This window comes from Dasypus novemcinctus, chromosome 9 (assembly GCF_030445035.2).
Source record: "Dasypus novemcinctus isolate mDasNov1 chromosome 9, mDasNov1.1.hap2, whole genome shotgun sequence".
NCBI classification, from domain to species: Eukaryota; Metazoa; Chordata; class Mammalia; order Cingulata; family Dasypodidae; genus Dasypus; species Dasypus novemcinctus.
The window spans coordinates 66,687,370-66,707,508 of record NC_080681.1 but is presented as its reverse complement, the minus strand read 5'-3'; the positions used below and the strand labels follow the sequence as shown (position 1 = coordinate 66,707,508).

The 20,139-nt window shown below is 40.3% G+C and overlaps 1 protein-coding gene across 3 annotated transcripts in view; it reads left to right on the top strand.

Moving 5' to 3' along the window:
* Positions 1–2,506: 2,506 nt before the first annotated feature.
* ALG6 (ALG6 alpha-1,3-glucosyltransferase) overlaps positions 2,507–20,139 on the top strand; it is a 91,376-nt gene continuing 73,743 nt past the window's right edge. The window contains exons 1-3 of one of the 3 annotated variants that reach the window (XM_058303461.1): positions 2,507–2,648; positions 3,524–3,627; positions 5,342–5,533. In XM_058303461.1, coding sequence (XP_058159444.1) covers positions 5,452–5,533 — 82 coding nt within the window. In that variant the 5' untranslated portion in view covers positions 2,507–2,648; positions 3,524–3,627; positions 5,342–5,451. The remainder of the gene's footprint in view (positions 2,649–3,523; positions 3,628–5,341; positions 5,534–20,139) is intronic. The other 2 variants (XM_058303460.2, XM_058303462.1) reach the window with 2 other exon arrangements.

Below are 20,139 nucleotides of genomic sequence, written 5' to 3'. Positions count from 1 at the left end.
GAATTCATTTCCCTTCCCCTCGAATGTGGGCAGGCTCTGTGACATGACTAATAGAACACAAAGAGACTGATGCTGTTTGAACTCTGAAGCTTCAGTCAAAGAGATCTGCGGCTTTTGCCTTTGCCATTTGGAATGCTCCCTCTGGATACTTAACTTTTATCCTACTAGAGAGAGAGGCCTTGTGGAAAGAAGACAGAAACCAAAATGGGTATTCCAGCCTCAGCTGATCTCCCAGCTGAATGTAGCCCTATCAGTGACCCCAACCAATGAAGCTAGAGTGGTTGAAGTAGTTGTAGCTTGTCCGTTTTGCTTGTAGTAAATACTATCATTCAAACTGTACTTACTGAGCATTTTTTATGTATAGGCATTAGACATTTAGAGGTGAAAGTACTTACCGGAGGGAAAGAGCAGGGGAAGGTGTGTAGATGGTAGTGGTGAGGCAGTTCCTCTATGAAATTCCTTATATTGTTTATTCAGTGAACGTTTTTGAGCACCAACTTTTTGTTAAATACTATTCCAGAAGCTATTTGGTTGGGAGGCAAGAGGGAGAGATTGATACTTTCATCATTTTAAGATGTACATATTTTTTACATATTAATATCTCTGAAAACTCTATGTTTTACAAATATTACCAGTATAAATGGTAATTTTTTTTTCTTACTGGTACATAAAATAATGGTGCTTCTTACAATTGATGAGGCCTTAGATTAAAAATAAAAGACAATAAATACAAAGTTTTATGACTTCAGTATGACATATTTTGTACTGCGTTTACCTCTTAACTTTACAACCACATAATATCCTTCATTAACTCACCTTCCTCCTCTTGGCCTTAAATATGTGTTTACTCCAAGTATGATTGTCTATTTTCTCTCTATTCTTCAACTAAATGAAAGACTTTCTATCTCTAGCTTCAGCCTCAATTTCTTTCCTGTTATCAGATTCATAACTGGCACTTGAATATTTCTACATTGTTGTCCTGATGTCGCCTCAAATTCAATACAATTCACCATGTCTCCCTCCAAGCCAGCTTCTCCTTCTGACTTCCTTAATTCTCTTAGTAATTCAGACTTGAAATCTTGGGAATTATCCTTGATTCTTCCCTCTCCTTTGTTTTGTTCTTCCCCATATCTAATCTGTTATAGAGACTTGTACTTTCTTCCTCTTGCATTGACCCCTTCCTCTCTAGTACCACTAGCTCATCTCAGTCCAGGCTCTCGTCTAAATCAGGCATGGTCTGCATGATTTTCACTTCTTCCTCCAACTCATCTTTTTCATTATCACCAATTTAAATTTCCTCAACCACTGTACTGTACACTTCACTCCCTGCTAAGATTTAATCACTTCTCACTTATCATGGAATCAATTCCAAACACTACTGCCTGGTATTCAAGGCTCTTCATAATTTTTCCAGCCTCACCACCCACCATCCAAACGGAGGAAAATGTTCTGTACTTTTCAATTATCACAATTTTGGCTCAATCCATTTCCTTTGTTTAGATCCCTACTACTATCCTACTGGCTTCTCTAAGGCCAGGCATTCCTTCAAAGCTCAGTTCAAACTAAAGGGAAAGTTTTTCTGGTTAGTTTTTATAGTGAACCTCCTTCTCTGAACTTTACAGCGCTAAACAACCTGACATTTAATACGTGTTCCTTTCTATTGCTTTCCATCCTTTCACTGCACGACAACGTAAGAATTAAATTGTTAGAGGGCAGGGATTTGGCCATACATCTGTTTGTTTCCAGTGCTAACAGTCTTTAAAATATAATAAAATAAAATTTTAAACCTGGAAGTTCACCTGTCTCTACTGGCTCATTTCACAGATGAAGACCAAGGCCTACAGAGAAGTTTAGACTCATTTAACATAAAACTACACTCATAGTTAAATATTTGCCGTTATTTACAGATTATAAATTTGAAGTGTTGGCTTAAATGATGAATGGCAAGTTTCAGAAGGTGGAATGATAGCATTCTCCGAACATGGCTGGGAAATGTGTATATTCGGTATGTTTGGGAATCAGTAATCCAAGTTGCTTGGTGATAAAGTCGTAGGGGCTACTCCGGGACAAGGCTGTTCTGAATAGCCATCGCGTAGACTATCGAAAACGGTTGGCTGCCAGTAAAATTTTTTTGCATGAAATGACCGCCCAGCGGTCTCCGCAGGCCTGTGGCTCGAAGAAAGTGGAATAGGTTGGCTTTCCGGCTCCTTGAGGTCACAGGTCCAGAGAAAGACCTATTGCCCGGTGGTGATGAGGACTAGCCTAGGGTAGTCCACGCTGAGAAGCAAGCCAGGGCCCGCCCCTAACAGGAATCTGTGGACTAAGCAGCCGCTCATGCCTTGGCCAAGCTCCCAGGAAAAAAGAGCAAGGGGCTTTCCACCTGCCCCTAGTATAACCCGGGACTACATGCCTCTCGGGTTCCAGGAGCCAACGCTACGCGTCCTAAAACTGTAGCCTCCTCGCAGAGCCCGCTTTCCATGCCCCTCCCAGCAAGCTCTGCGGGCTCGCTCCCGCGGCGGGCGGGCGGGAGCATGGTGCGCGAGCTCGCGGAAGCGGAAGGCCGGAGCGCCCTGCTGCGGTGGCGAGTGCGCAGGCGCCTTCTGGGGATCTGCTGCAGGCGCGAATCCCCACAGCCGGCTGGCGGCAGGGTAAGAGGCCGGGATTCCCGTGTCCTAGAACGCCAGGGCAGGGTGGGAAGGGGTTAGGGGTTCGTGAGGCCTAGGGATTGCTTGTCTCTGCTCCGCCCACCGAGGCAAGACGCGACGCCTCCCCACTTTAGCCTGCAGGGTCGCTTGTGGGTGGGATGAGGGGACGTTTTGATGGTGGTGGACCCCTTGCCTGGCACCCTGCTACCTGCGGTCCTCAGGAGCTGGTCCTGGAGAAGGGGAAGGAAAAACCCTCAGGAAGAGCCCCCTTTGACAGAAGGGCTCACCTGGGATTGCTGCACGCCAGAGGGTTGTGCCCACTGCGGGGATTTGGGGATTTGGGGGAAGAGACCTTCCTTACTCAAAAGAACGGGGTGGGCTACGGGAAGCGGAAGGTGGGCTTTTCCTTTTCTCGAGATGTACCCTCAAGGCCACGTAGGACGAAACGCTCCTTTACCGCATTGGGGGCAACTTCGTGGTGTATTTATCGGTTAGAATGTTACTGTACTGTGATTTATAGGTGGAAAAAAACCAATAAAGAATCTTTTTTATTGTGAAGAAGCGATCGGTCAAAAGATTCTCACATAGCTCCTTTAACCGCACAGGACTTAGTAGAGTTCGGTGCCTCCCCTTTTCTCCCCCGCTTCCCCCACTACATAAGATTTCTGTTCGGCAGATATTTCATAGGTGTCTGCATTCTGCCAAGCATTGGTCTAAGTGAGGGGAACAGGGCAGTAAGACAGGAAAATCCTTGCTCTCATGGAGCTTATATTCTAATTGACAAACGTAATGAACTTTTATACCTTTTTTAAATTGAAATATTAGCATATAGAAAAATACTGTACAAAGTAAAAAACCGTAACTTGTTGATTTAACAGAAAGTAATATTTTAACAACCACTCAGATCAAGAAACAACATTCACAGCATCTCAGAAGACCTTCCTGGAGACACTTCCCATTTACATCTCTTCCCATCCCAAAGGTAACCGCTTTTCTTGATTTCTAACACCACTGTTAGTTTTGCCTATCATAAATGATGAATCCTATGTAACCTTTGGTGACTGGCTTTTTTACTTCAAAATTAGGTTTGTGAGATTGTTTCATGTTGTGTGAAAATATAATTTCTGATAGTGATAAGTATTAGGAAACAAATTAAATAGGGTAATAGCAGTGATAGTAAGGAAAGGAAACTTTAGGTAGGGTGGTCAGGGATGACCTTTTTGTGGGGGTACCTTGAGATACGACATGAATGACAAAATTAGCCAGTGAAAGAAAGAACTCTCTTAAGAGTGTTCCATGCAAAAGAAGCACAAGTGGAGAGGCACAGAGGTATGAATAACTTGACAGGTTCTAGAAAGAGAAAAGACCTTGTGGGAAAGCATAACATAAAGCAGACAGGGGTCAGATCATGGAGGGTCTTAGACAGGAGTATTTGGATTTTATTCTCAGTGTAATAGATACAAGGATGAGACTGACTGATGTTCAACTTCTGTCATGAGCCATATGTGGAGGAAGGAAAGTTTTATCCATTTACTCATCAGAGAAGCCCTACAAAAGTGGCAAGGCTGGACAGCCTATTGGGAATTAGGGAGAAGCATGTTAACATGAGGGAAGCCAAGTCCTTTTTTGTATTGAGGAGTTATATTAATTCAGACGCATAATTTTCTTCCAAAATAAGGTTTAGAAGACACTTTAGAAATTAGTCTTTTCTAATGCTCTAAAAATATTCCTATCAAGTAGTTGTTTACTTTCTGTTTAAACTTCTTCAAGAGGAACTCACTTCTTTCATAGGAAGCTCATTTCATTTTTGGACAACTCTAATATTTAATTGAAACACCTGTAACATTGGTCATCAGTTCCAGATCCATTCAGAACTGGTAATTTCAGTTATCTGTTTCCTCCCATTCAATATTCATGCAATTTATTTTTGTTGGTTTGGTTATTTTTATATTTAATTGCAAGATTTGGAACTTGTCTGTCATAATTTCTGGAGTTACATTTGGTCCATCCAGAGATGCTGTCCAGATCTTTTTGGATTCTGGTTCTTTTATCTGTCAGCTCTCCCTCCCACCATTATGTCGTTAGCAAACTTGATTAGCATGATATCAGTTTAAGTATTATATTCATTATAAGCTCACTATGAATATTAAGTGTTATTGATAGTCTAATTTTTATTGAAGGTTCCTGGGAAAATATTTAAACATGATTATCTGGAACTGGATAATTGATTTAACTTGGACATATTAGTGATTTACATTTCCTGGGTAAAATACTAGTTAAGGTATATTTTTAAATCCAGGAATTAGCATTTGTATGAAAAAATTTAAACATTGTTTCTCGGCAGAAAATTGAGTTTTATGTTATAGTTCTGCCTACCTGTTGGTGTACATGTTCCAGATAAAACTGCCCATTCTACTACATATCTCTATTGTTTTTCTTATCTCAGAAGTATTCCCTTGTGTGGGCAAAACCCACACTATATCTATATCTTTAGACATATTGGGTCCCATTTAACAGGGAGAACAACCTTTTGAGGTATATTTCTCAACTAGAGGATTAGGGAATAAGGAACTGGAAACTATCCTCTCCCATTTGTACTCCATTCCTCTCTTCTATTTTTCTACTTGGTGTAATTGGTTCAGTCTTATAAGTACTGTGCTCAGCTAAATCTTTGTCTCTTTTTTTTTTTTTTCTAGGCAGCTTCTTCATAGACATATAAACTGGTTTTAACTGTTTGGAAACGAGCCATCATTTAAAATCCTTTCACACTGGTGCTGCATTCTTCCCTTTCTAAATTTTAAGGACTATGGAGAAATGGAACATGATGACAGTAGTGGTCTTATTAGGACTAACAATACGGTGGACAGTTTCTCTTAATTCTTATTCAGGTAGTATGTCTATACTGTTTAAATGGTAGATGAATATTCCTTTGAATTTTTTTTTTTTTTAATACTGTTTACTGTTTTCCAATGAGAATAGAGCATTATAGGCTTTATTTCTGTGATTGAGAAACAACATTTAAACATCTAATTCTAATAAAAGAACATGTTTAAGAGTTAAATAGAACCATGCGTGGGCTTTGTGATATGAGAAAACACAAAAATGTATTTTAACTGGGGAAATGAGAAATTGAGAAACAATTATGTATTAAGTAGTGAAGAAAGAAATGAGAGAGTACCTCAGAGGGAAGCATACTCAAAGGAAGATTTTTTTGCTTAGGATACAGAAGGCATATTCTAGATTGAAAGGAAGTGGCCAGTGGAGGATAAGAGATTGGGAATGGTATGAGAGAGGGAGTGGAAATTGATGGAATATCAGGGACACTGTGGAGATGGAATTAAATTTAACTTTGCAATAATATATTTAGTATTTCTTATGTTCTAGACATAGGTGAAAACCCAATGTCCTAGGTGAAAACCCAATGTTCAAGGAGCCCACATTTTAGTAGAAAAGTGTTGCATAATATAATGTGATTATTATAATGTGAAAGTGTGAAGTGTTGTAGATTGGGTAATTTCCCTCTCCAAGACTTGTTCAAGTCCTAACCCCCAGTCCTGTGAGTGTGAACTCATTTGTAAAGTGGGATCTTTGAAGATCCTATTTAAATGAGGCTAAACTGAATAAGGATGGGCCTTAATCCAAATGGCCGGAGTTTATAAGCAAAGAAAATTTGGGCATGGTAGGTGTAAGGAGGAGAAAGGAGGTAGATAACCATGTGATGGAGGATTGCCAACAAGCCAGCACCAGAATGCTACAGACATCTGAGAAAATGTGGCCTATTGATATCTTCATTTTGGATTTTTAGGTTCCAAAACTGTGAGGCAATAAATTCCATCAGTCTGTGGTATTTGTTATAGCAACCTTGGCAAATTAAAAGAGTGAGACATAAAGATAATGTAGAGAATTGAATGATCAAGACACTTCAGGGAAGCTTTTCAGAAGAATGGATGTTTGAGTTTATGTATGAAAGATGACTCAGGATTTGCTAAACAAATGAAATGGGGAAGGTATCTAGACAGCAATAACGTGCAAAGATATGGTGACACTAGAAAGCGTTGTAATGGGTATATGATATACTATATATATATTATATATGTATTAGTATGTAAATATGCATATAAATTCATGTATTTATAATGTACATATATATCTTTTTAAGTATCCAATATTGGAGTAGCATAAAGAGAAGAACAAAAAAGGAGGGAGTGCTTAGAAATTTGGTTATACAGTTAGCTAGGCAAATTGTTATTTGTGCTTTAGAAAAATAAGTTTTATGGTAATGAGAAAAGATTTTAGAAAAAAGGGGTTGGGGATAAAGCAATCAGTGAGGAGAGTATAATATAGTGGATGTAAGAACTATTTTTTTTAAAAGATTTATTTTATTTATCCCCACCCCCATTGTTTGCACTTGGTGTATGCTTTCTGTGTCTGCTCATCTTTTTTTAGGAGGTATTGGAAACCGATCCTGGGACCTCCCATGTGGGAGGGAGGCGCCCAGTCACATGAGCCACCTCTGCTCCCTGCTTGTTGTGTCTCTCATTTTCTTTCCTCATTATTTCTCCTCATTGCATCATCTGTGGTGACAGCTAGCTGTGCCAGCGCGTTGCATCAGCTTGCTGTCTTGCTCATCTTCTTTAGGAGGCACTGGAAACTGAACCTGGGACCTCCCATGTGGTAGGTGGGTGCCCAACTGCTTGAGTCATATCCACTTCCCAAGAACCATTATTTTTTGAATATTTACTATATGCCAGACACAGTATTTTCTTTTTTTAAAAAATATATATATATTTTAAAGATTGATATTTTGTTTTTTTCCTCCCCTTCTCCCACACTCCAATTGTCTGCTTTCTGTGTCCATTCGCTGTGTGTTCTTCTGTGTCTGCTTATATTCTTGTCAGCAGCACTGGGAATCTGTGTCTCTTTTTGTTGTGTCATCTTGCTGCATCAGCTCTCTGTGTGTGCACCACTCCTGGGCAGGCCGCACTTTTTTCATGCCGAGTGGCTCTCCTTGTGGGGTGCACCTCTGTATGTCATGGCACTCTTTGTGCGCATCAGCACTGCGTGTGGGCCAGCTTCGCCACACGGGTCAGGAGGCCCTGGGTTTGAACCTTGGACCTCCCATGTGGTAGGCGGATGCTCTGTCCTTTGAGCCAATTCTGCTTCCCAAGTATTTTCCTTAATACAGCCATTGAAGATAGGTAATATCTCTAAATTACAAATGAAAGAAGAGACAGCCAATAAATGGTGATGGGATTCAAGTACAGTAGTATTTGATTCCAAAGTCAGTGCTTTTCTGACTCTGCTCTTTGGCTTCTGGAGGAAAAAAAAAAGGGCCTGAACTAAGGCAATTTTATGATGAAGAAATGAATTTGAGGAATATGGATGAAGTAAAATCACTTGGAAGCAGCAATAGTCTTGGGTTCAGATCTTAGTTTTTTTACCTGCTAGCCTTCTGATCTTGGGGAAGTTACTTAATTTCCCTGAGCCTCAGGATCCTCTTCTATACAATGGTGAAATGAATATATCCTTTAACAGGGTTGTTGTGAGGATTAATTGAGTTAATATGTATGAATTGGGTTTTCTTTTTAATAGTGTAGGAATATAACTAGCACATTTACAGTTCATAGCTATTATCTCATTCGATTCTCAGATCATTTATTTTTTAAAGAATTATTTTTTATTTATTTCTCTCCCCTTCCCACCCCCATTGTCTGCTCTGTGTCCATTCACTGTGTGTTCTTCTCTATCTGCTTGTATTCTCATTGGGCAGCTCTGGAAATGGATCCTGGGACCTTCCGAAGTGGGAGAGAGGCGATTACTCTCTTATGCCACCTTAGCTCTGTGTTCTGCTATGTCTCTTACTGTCTCTTCTCTGTGTCTCTTGTTGTGTCATCTTGCTGCACCAGCTCTCTGCGTTGGCCTGCACTCCTGCATGGGGCAGCACTCCCGCATGGGCTGGCACTTCACTTGGGCCAGCTCGCTGTATGGGCCAGCTTGCCTTCACCAGGAGGCCCTGGGCATCAAACCATGGACCTCCTATGTGGCTTGAGCCACATCTGTTTCCCTGCTTCTTCTAATTATGTCATGTCAGATCATGCAATATAAGTCAGGACATATATTTGTCTGACTTATTTCACTCAATATCATATCTTGCTTTTGCTTTCCTAAATGTTTGTTGCTGAAATATAAAAATGCAATTGATGTTTTATACTGATTTTTATATTTGGCTATCTTTCTAACTTATCATTTCTAATTTATAGAATCTGTGAAAAACCAAATGATCTAGTAATGATGACAGTTATAGTTTTTCCTCTCTACTCTTTATACCTTTTATTTATTTTTCTTGATTTTTTATTGCTAGGATCTTCATTACAGGATTGAACAGAGTAGTGGTGATAGGTATGCTTGCCTTGTTTCTAACTTTAATGAGTGTTTTTAATTCAACATTGAGAATGTTTTTATCCTTTATTGTTATAAATTATACTAAAAAATTTTCTAGCTTTGTATTAAAAATATTTGAAACAGTTTTGTATTCATAGAATAAACCTTCCTTGTTTGTGATGTATTATTTCTTTTTAAAATTTTATTTTAAGAATACATTGATAGATTTTGCTTATTAATGTTTTATTTAAAATCTTAACATCTATGTTCATGAATGAGCTGGGCCTGCAATTTTCCTTTTTAAAATGCCTTTGTCAGGTTTGATATTAAGTTTATGATAGCCTCGTAAAATGAATTAGGGAACATTCCTCCTTTTTATATGATCTGGAATAATATGTAACATTGAAATTATTTTTTCTCTAAATATTGTTGTCTGGTGTTATAGCTCCTTTGTGACTTTTAACTCCATAAATTAGACATTAATGCTATTGTTTTATACAATTGGTGTTTATTTAGTTTTACCTTCATGTTTATTATTTTCTTTGCTCACCTTTCCTTCTTAAAAATTATATCTTCTTTTGAAATTTTCTTCTTAAAGTACATCTTTTGGAGATTCTTTTCTTAGTAAGAGTATATTGGTAGAAAACTCTCTTTTTGTTTGCCTGAAAATGTTTTTATTTTGCTCTCATCTTAAAATAAAATTTCCCTGGGTGTGGAATTCTGTATTGACAGCTATTTTCTCATTTTTCGAAGATTTATTTATTTATTGCCCTCCCCCTCCCCCCCCAATTTTTTTGCATTTACTGTTCTGCTCTCTGTGTCCGTTCACTGTGCGTTCTTCTGTGTCTGCTTATCTTCTCTTCAGGTGGCACTGGGAACTGATCCAGGGCCCTTCTGGAGTAGGAGTGAGGCACTAAATCTCTTGTGCCACCTCAGCTGCCTGGGCTGCTGTGTCTCTTATTGTCTCTTTTTTGTGTCTCTTTGTTGAGTCATTTTGCTGTGTCTGTTCTCCATGTGGGTCAGCACTCCTGCATGGGCCAGCAGTCCACACAGGTCAGCACTTCACATGGACCAGCTCCCTGCGTGGGCCAGCTTGCCTTTATTAGGAGGCCCTGGGAATCAAACTCTGTACCTCCTGTATGGTAAATGGGAGCCCAATTGCTTGAGCCACATTGCTTCCCTATTTTCTCTTAATATGTTGAAAATCTCATTTCATTGTCTTTTAATTTCTATTGCTTATGTCCAGACATCAGGTGTCATTTTAATTATTATTGTTAGCTTTCTCTAGGAGGCATGGGGAACTGAATCCAGGACCTCCCACATTAGAGGTGAGTGCTCAGTGGCCTGAGCCACATTTGCTCCCTGGGGGCTGTGGCGTTTGCTGATGTGTGGCATTTGCTCATTTAAGTGTCTGCAGCGTTATGTTGTCTAGCTCATTGTGGTGGGTGCGGCATCTGCTCCTCTTCTTTAGGAGGCACCGCAACCCGAACCTGGGACCTCTCGTGGTAGGTGGACACCCAACTGGTTGAGCCACATCTGCTTCCCTGCAGTTTCACTATGATGTAACTAGGTATCAATTTTTAAAAATTTATCCTGTTTAGGATTTCATGGGCTTCCTGACACTGAGGAATGGTATCTTACATTTTTTTGGAAATCTCTCAGCCATTCTCTCCATTTTTTTCTTCCTTGCAGAATTCTGGTTAAATATATGTTGGATCTTTAGTCAATTATTAATTCAACTTACCATGTGCCAAGGATTGGTAGTAATAAAGAAGAGAATAAAACAAAATCTCTACCTTCATTTAATGTATAGTTCACAGTCATTATCTCTTCAGGTTTTGCGTTCCCCCTGTTCTTTCTCTTCTCTCCTGGTGCAGTTCTTATTAGATATATGTTTGGTCTTTTTATTCTGTCTTCTATGTCTCAGAATCGCTTGCATTTTCTATCTCATGTCTTTTTACTGCTTTCATTGTATTCATCAGATCTGCCTTCCCGTCTAATACTTTTCTCTTCAGCTATATTCTGATTTTAGCTGTCCTTTGGTTTTAAAATTATGTTTATTTTTTTTTATTTCTATATATTCTATTTGGTTTCTTTTCAGATATTCTTAATCATTTTTTAAAAAAGATTTATTTATTTTTCCCTCCACCTTCCCCCGCCCTGCTGTTTTTGTTTTCTGTGTGATCTTCTGTATCTATTTCTCTTTTTGTCTTCTCATCTTTCTCCTCTAGGATTCACTGGGATTTGATCCTGGTGACCTCTGAAGTGGAGAGAGTTTCCCCATTAGCTGTGCCACCTCAGTTCCTGGTCTCTGCTGCACTTTACCTTGACTCTCCTCTTTGTCTCTTGTTTGTTGCGTCATCATTTTGCTGCATGACTTACTTGCACGGGTACTGGCTCATTGCGTGGGCACTGGCTTACCATGTGGGCACTCGGCTCGTCATGCAGGCACACGACTCACCACGCAGGCACTAGGCTTGCCATGTAGGCACTTGGCTCACTGCACAGGCCGTTGGCTTGCCACTGGCTCGCTTTGCAGACACGCTTTCTCTTTTTTTTCACCAGGAGGCCCCAGGGATCGAACCTGGGTCCTCCCATATGATAGGCGGAGGCCTTATTACTTGAGCCACATCTACTTCCCTTAATCATTTTTTATAGTTTCTTGTTCCTTCAACATACTGTCAGTGTCTCTTTTTATTAATATGTCTTTAAACAAATTAACCATACTTATTTTGTATACCGTATCTGAAAATTCCAGTATTTGTAGTTTGATTTCATTGTTATTGTTTCTGCTCATTCTAGCACATGGTATTTTGTTTCCTCAAGAGTTTAGTAATTTTTTAAAAATTGTGAGCTCATGTTACTTGGGATTTTATCTGCGGGAATTCTTTGAGGCCTGAGTTTACTGTGCATTTCTTCACTGAAGGTTAGTGTTGCTGAAATAAGGTGAATGTGGGCTTATGGTTAGGAATTTTCAAGGGAGTTTTTTCCTCCCTGTATCACCAAGGCAGAGATAAGTACTACCCTTAGTATCTCCCCAAAGTCATTGTTCTTTCTTTAAAATCCTCATGAGGGGAATTGGATTTGGCTCAACGGATAGAGCATCTGCCTACCACATGGGAGGTCCAGGGTTCAAACCCAGGGCCTCCTGACCCATGTGATGAGCTGCCCATGCGCAGTGCTGATGTGCACAAGGAGTGCCCTGCCATGCAGGCATGTCCTCCGCATAGGAGAACTCCATGCACAAGGAGTGCGCCCTGTAAGGAGAGCCGCCCGGTGCGAAAAAGTGCAGCCTGCCCAGGGTAGTGCCGCACACTGAGAGCTGATGCAGCAAGGTGACGCAACAAAAAGAGACACAGATTCACGGTACTGCTGACAAGTATATAAGCGGACACAGAAGAACACACAGCGAATGGACACAGCAGACAACTGTGGGGGGTGCAGCGGGGAAGGGGAGAGAAATAAATTTTAAAAATCTTAAAAAAAAATTCTAATGGGGGGGGTTCTCTGATCTTGAACTTCTGACCTTGAAACTGTTAAAACCCCAGGCTTTCCCTCACTCATTGCATAGAGCTCCTTAGTAACCAGGTTCTAGGCCACCGGGGATCATTCGATACCCACAGGGCAGTGCCTTTTCCTCTGGATCTGTACTTTTTCCTTGTTTCTGGACTGCGAAGAATTCTATTTTATTGCTAGTTCAATCGTACATTAAAATTTTATACATAAATATATGACATATATAACATTTGTGTGTTTATATGTACATATCCACATGCACACACACCTTTTTTTTTTTTAAGATTTATTATTATTTATTTATCTCTCCCCACCCCCTCATTTGCACTTGATGTGTCTGTCTGTCTTTGTTTCTTTAGGAGGGACTGGGAGCCAAACCCAGGACCTCTGATATGGAAAGGATACACCTGATCATTTAAACCACCTGTTCCCTGCTTTGTTGTGTCTCTTGTTGCGTCATCTTGTCATGTCTGCTCACTGCACCTACCCATTGCATCAGCTAACTGTCCTACTTGTCCTCTTTATGAGGCATTGGGAACCTCTGTTCCCTGCTTTATTGTGTCTCTCATTATGTTTTCCTTCTTATATCTCTTGTTGCATCATCTTGTTTTGTCAGCTTGCTGTGCCTGCCCTCTGTGCCAGCTCCCTAATTTCTTTAGGAGGCACTGGGAACTGAACCATGGACCTCCCATGTGGTAGGCAGGTGGGCAGTCGCTTGAGCCATATCTGCGTCCTTATATATCTTTTTATATATATATATATTTATATATATATATATAAATAGCTAGGATTTATAAGTGTGCTATACTGAGAAGTGTTTCTCTGACCCTCTAATCTGCTGAGTTGCTGGAAATTTAAGTCCCATCTATTTTTAAAAGCTCTACAGGTTATTTTGATATTTACAAAAGGTTGATGTAAATTATAGTTAAAGCTAGGGGTTAGAGGGCAGAAGCTGCAGGTTTGGGAGCATGTATAGTGTTAGAAGAATACAGAATTTACCACTGATCACCTCCATAAAGGAGGAGTAATGATTAAAGCAGGCTAAAATGGAGGTATAAAGTAGGATTAGAGCCTAGAGAGGTTGTTATCCTGGAAGCCAGGAAATTAGAGAATTTTAGGAACTGGCCAGTGGCCAGTGGTCAAGCTGTAGACATGATGAGTAGGATGAAAATTAAAAATAGGCAAGGGAGGAGCAAATGTAGTGCAAGTGGTTTAATACCTGCTTCCAATGTACAAGGTCCTGGGTTCGATCCATGGTACCTCCTAAAAATACAAACGAAAAACCAACTCTCATTGGGGAGCAGATGTCGTTCAGTGGTTGAGTGCCTGCATGAGGTCCCTGGTTCAATCCATGATACCTTCTTAAAAAAAAAGACAAAGCATTTGGCACTTACTAGGTATTTGTGAACCTCCTAATTGCCGGACTGTAATAAGTTAAGGACTAAATGGGAGTTAATAAGTAGACCTAACAACTCTTAGAAAGTTGTTATGGATGGAATTGGGGAAGAAAGGCTGAGGGAAAGCCCAATGAAAAGGTGCTATATAAAATATTTAATTCGTTACCTTTGCTTTCAGTCTATATCTAGAACATTGTATAATGATGCCCTATTTGGATTCAGCATTGTATTATTCCTGGTCCTGTTGATTATTTAGCTTGTAATTCTATGTATTTGTTTTCTAATTATTTTTCTTCCTCCCCACCCCCTTGTTGTTTTTCACTTGCTGAGTCTTTTTGTCTTCCTTGTTTCTTTATGAGGCACCGGGAGCCAAACCTGGGACCTCCGATGTGAGAGGGAGGTGTGTAATCACTTGAGCCACCTCCTCTCCCTGCTTTGTTGTGTCTCTCATTCTGTTTTTACTCCCCACATCTCTTGTTGTGTCATCTTGTTGCTTCAACTCACCACACCTGCCTGTCATGTCAGCTCACTGTCTTTTTTAGGAGGCACCAGGAACCTCTGCTCCCTGCTTTGTTGTGTCTCCCATTATGTTTTCTTCTTGTGTCACTTGTTGTGACAGCTTGCTGCGCCTGCCCGTTGCTCCAGCTCACTGTCTTCTTTAGGAGGCATGAGAATCTGAACCAGCGAGCGACCTCTCATGTGGTAGGTAGGAGCCCAGTCACCTGAGCCACATCTGCTTCCCTCTGTCTTCTGATTTTATCAGATATATTTTCTTGGAATTATTTATTTTCAAATGAAGGTGAAAATAATTAAAATCAGGGTATAGAGTAAAATAACACAATTTTTAAAAATTATGCTACTTCAGTATTGTAGTGTATATAATTAAATACTTAGTGGGAATTTAAAAGGTGGCAAGCATGTATTATTCTTTTCTATCCTTGTGGCCTACATACATTGTTTATACTAACATTTCTCTTAAAAAGTTACTTCTCTGTTCTAGAAAACAGAATTCCTACTTATTTTAAACCTTGCTCTAAAAGTGTCCCATGAGAAAGTCAATAGAATTAGGTTACTTTTGGGATTACTATATAAGAAAAGTATTGTTATCACACATTAGTAAAACATTTTCTCATCATCTTTTATAGATGGTTATTTTATGTTTTTGTTATTTTTCAGATGAGAAAAAGAAAAACGCTAAACTAACAAAAATGATGATTGTCAGAATTCTCAATGCTAACATAAAGAATATAACATTTTAGTATTCACATGTGAAGAACTTCTAGATTATGGGAATGGTAGGGGAACTAATGAATAAGCATAACATCTGTGGGTCCTCTGAGAATTTTCCTTAATTAATTAAAAGATTTTTTTTCTTTAAAAGATTTATTTATTTATTTATTTCTCTCCCCTTCCACCGCCACCCCGGTTGTCTGTTCTGTGTCTATTTTGCTGCGTTGTCTTCTTTGTCCGCTTCTGTTGTCAGCAGCATGGGAATCTGTGTTTTCTTTTTTTTTCTTTTTCAAAATTTTAAATTTTTATTTTTAAAGAAGCTTTAGATTACACAAATGTTACATTAAAAATATAGGAGATTCCCATACGCTCCAGTCCCTCACCATCCCACACTTTACCACATTAAGAACTTGTTTCATTAGAGTTGTACATTTTTTAACATTGAAGAACACATATTGAAGCATTGCTACTAACCATGGACTTATTTTAGATTATAGTTTACCCACAGTCTCACACAATTTTATAGGCTGTGACAAAATGTATAATGGCCTTGTTTCCATCATTGCAAGGTCATGTAGGAGAATTCTCATGTCTCCAAAATGTCTCCATATTACTCTTATTCTTCCCTTCCCTCCCCTCAGAACCTCTGGTGGCCAATGCCTTTATTTCTTTTTTTTTTTTTTTAATCTTTTTTTTTTTTATTGACTTTGTAATAATATTACATTAAAAATATATATGTGAGGTCCCATTCAGCCCCACCCTCCACCCCCCCTCTCCCCCCCCCAACAACACTCGTTCCCATCATCATGACACATCCATTGGATTTGGTAAGTACATCTTTGGGTACCTCTGCACCTCATAGTCAGTGGTCCACATCATGGCCCATACTCTCCTCCATTCCATCCAGTGGGCTCTGTGAGGATTTACAATGTCCGGTGATTACCTCTGAAGCACCATCCAGGGCAGCTCCATGTCCCAAAGACGCCTCCACCTCTCATCTCTTCCTGCCTTTCCCCATACCCATCGTCCACCATGTCCACTTTTCCCAATCCAATGCCACCTCTTCTATGTGGACATTGGATTGGTTGTGTCCATTGCACCTCTATGTCAAGAGGAGGCTCAGATTCCACATGGATGCTGGATGCAATCCTCCCATTTTCAGTTGTAATCACTCTAGGCTCCATGGTGTGGTGGTTGTCCTTCTTCAACTCCATCTTAGCTGAGTGTGGTAAGCCCAATAGATCAGATTGTAGGTGCTGGAGTCTGTTGAGGCTCAGGACCTGGCTATCACATTGTCAGTCCAGAGATTCAAATCCCCTAAATATATCTTAAACCCCAACATTAACTGTACCTCCAGCACATTAGCATGAAAGTCTTATGAAGGGAGATCCCATCTGAGTCCAGATTCATCACACATAAACACCATTTCCAAAGAGGGGCCATCTGCCCTGGTAGTTGACCCCATTGGCCATGACCATAACTCCCATGGGTCTCTTTAGCCCTCACAGGAACCAATATCTGGGGGTTGTATCTGCTTTATCTGTCTCTCTGACTCTGCTCAGTTATGCATGAGGGCAATCCTTCTGCCAGCCTCCAGACTCTTTTTTAGAAACTCGTAGCCATATAAACTCATTTCTCCTTTCCATTTCCCCCTTACTTTAGGTCAAACAGCATTTTAAAGTCATGGTATTTTATGTAGACATGGATATTCTGCCGATCCGCATTGAACCTTCCGTATAAGGTCATTTTCCAGTTGCATCATCAGTTGGTAGTTGATAGTGGTCCCTCGTTGCGAGGGAGGCTCATCCCTGGGTGTCATGTCCCACGCTGGGGGGAAGGCATTGCATTTACATGCTGAGTTTGGCTTCGAGACTGGCCACATTTGAGTAACATGAAGGCTGACAGGAGGGAATTCCCAGGCACAATGTTGCTCTAGGCCTTGTTCTTATTTTAGGTTTATTAGCTCACAAGTATAGTCATTAGCATCAGGGGCTCACTGTTGAACCCTCACTCCCTCCCCGACCCCGCCACTGTACCTGGGAGACTGTCGCTGCTCCCCTAGGGACCACAACAGAGCACCACTGGCCAGGAACCCAGTACCCCCCCTACTGTGATTTTTAATTGTTGCCACTATGAGTATATCCATACATTACCATGCACCCTGGACATATGTTCTGTACAGCTCCCTGTCAGCCATATATCACCTGTCATTGGTATCCCATACCAGTATCCCTCCATTGCCATTGTTGAAACACTCTGTGATCCAGAACTCCCCGAAATTTGAAGCCCAATATAATGTCATGGTCCCTTACTAGGGAATGGCATATAGCGATGGGTTTAAAGGATAGATAAAGAACTTGGATAAAGTTAGATAAAGAACTTAGATAAAGAATGTTGACTTGAAAAAATTCCACATCCTATCTTTTTCTTTCCCCCCCCCCCCTAATTATTCAGCTTTTCTTCACAGGAGTCCTAGACCACAGCAATGTATATATATAATATACAGCACTCCCACACATCCACCAGAAAACCTTTTCCCTTCCACAGTGATACTCTTACGCCCTATTCATATCATATTTACTTAAAGTGATGTACAGAGTCTGAGACATTAGCTTTCTAACAAGGTGACATCTGTGCTTACATTGTGGTGCATACTTTAGGATACACAGTTCTTTACATTTTTAGTTATCCTATGTTTTACATTATGGTTTACATGATCAGTCTCATCTCCTATATGTTATGGTGTAATATTACATGTTTTATATCCATCCTTGTGTACTCTCAAGAAACTCCTCTCTTACCCCCCATTTACTTTGGTTCCACACATTTAACGTCCATTTTCCCTTCCACCTTGGTGCCCACAGTGACAGCCAACCTCCGTTTCCTGAGGAGCCACTTCCAGAGATAGATGGAATAGTGTTCAGGGCCTAACTTGCTCAACTGCCCCAATGCCCTGGGAGCCACCCTTTCTCTCGAGGGATACCGTTCCCTCTATTTGATGGCAATAGTCCTCCCCAGGATGTGGGTCCACCCCCACTCTCACTACTTGGGTTTCTACCCCATGGTGTCACCCACTCTGGCAGAATGAGCATTTAGACATTCCCCAGGAGCCCGTCCTGCATCAGACCCTCCCCTCCGAGCATTCTAAACAGGTAACCCTCTTTATTATATTTTGATATGATTTTCTCTGCATTTTACTCTCCACCAACACCTGACCCTCTCCTGTGTTCGTATGCTACCCCTCCCTCCCCCCACTTTTGGGCAACGTTACCCATCTGTCCCTCCCCAGCCACCCTCAAACCCGCAAAGCCCCAACCAAAGGCAACCCCTTGCCCCCCTTTTATCTCTTCTTTGTGTTCATACTTACCACCATCTCGTCTTAAATTCCACCCCTGCAGACATCGGCTCATATCCTTCCTCCACCCTCCGATTTCCTGTAAGCCTATCGTTCAGTCTCTTGCTATCTAGGGCAGCTTGTTTATTTCATATCATTGAGGTCATGTAGTATTTGTCCTTCAATGTCTGGGTTGCTTCACTCAACATAAGGTTCTCAAGATTCATCCATGTTATCACATGTGTTTGTAGTGTGTGTGTTCTTACAGCCGAGTAGTATTCCATTGTGTGTATATACCACATTTTATTGATCCACTCGTCTGTTGATGGGCATTTGGGTTGATTCCAACTTTTGGCAATAGTGAACAATGCTGCTATGAACATTGGTGTACATATATCGGTTTGTGTCCTTGTTTTCAGTTCTGCTGGGTATATACCCAGCAGTGGTATTGCTGGGTAATATGGCAAATCTATGGCTAGTTTTTTGAGAAACCGCCATACTGTTCTCCAGAATGGTTGGATCCTTCTGCATTCCCACCAGCAGTGGATGAGTGTTCCCCTTCCTTCACATCCTCTCCAGCACTTGTATTCTTCTGTTTTTTTCGTAGCTGCCAATCTTATGGGTGTAAGATGGTATCTCATTGTAGTTTTGATTTGCATTTCCCTGATAGCTAGAGATTTGGAACATTTTTTCATGTGCTTTCTTGCCATTTGTATTTCTTCTTCGGAGAAGTGTCTGTTTAAGTCTTTTTCCCATTTTTTAAATGGGTTGTTTATCTTTTTATTTTCAAGATATAGGAGTTCTTTGTATATGCAAGTTATAAGTGTCTTATCAGATATATGATTGCCAAATATTTTCTCCCACTGTGTGGACTCCCTTTTTACTTTCTTGACAAACTCCTTTGAGGTGCAGAAGGCTGTAATTTTGAGGAAGTCCCATTTATCTATTAGTTCTTTTGCTGCTCGTGCTTTTGGTGAGATATTCATAAATCCATTTCCTATTACAAGGTCCTGTAGATGTTTCCGTACACTGCTTTCTAAGGTTTTTATGGTCTTGGCTCTTATATTTAGGTCTTTGATCCATCTTGCGTTGATCTTTGTATAAGGTGTGAGATGGTAATCCTCTTTCATTCTTCTACATATGGCTATCCAGTTCTCCAGACACCATTTGTTGAATAGGCCACTCTCTCCCAGTTGAGAGGGTTTGGTGGCTTTATCGAATATTATGTGGTTGTATATGTGAGGTTCTATATCAGAGCTTTAAATTCGATTCCATTGGTCTATGTGTCTCTCCTTATGCCAATACCATGCTGTTTTCACCACCGTAGCTTTATAGTATGTTTTGAAGTCAGGTAGTGTGATTCCTCCAATTTCGTTTTTCTTTTTCAGTATGTCTTTGGCTATTCGGGGTCTCTTTCCTTTCCAAATAAATTTCATACTTAGTTTTTCTAGTTCCTTAAAGAAGGCTGCGTTGATTTTTATTGGGATTGCATTGAATGTGTAGATCAGTTTTGGTAGGATAGACATCTTAATAATGTTCAGTCTTCCTATCCATGAACAAGGAATAGTCTTCCATTTATTTAGGTCTTCTTTGATTTCCTTGAACAATCTTGTATAAGTTCTCGGTGTATAAGTTC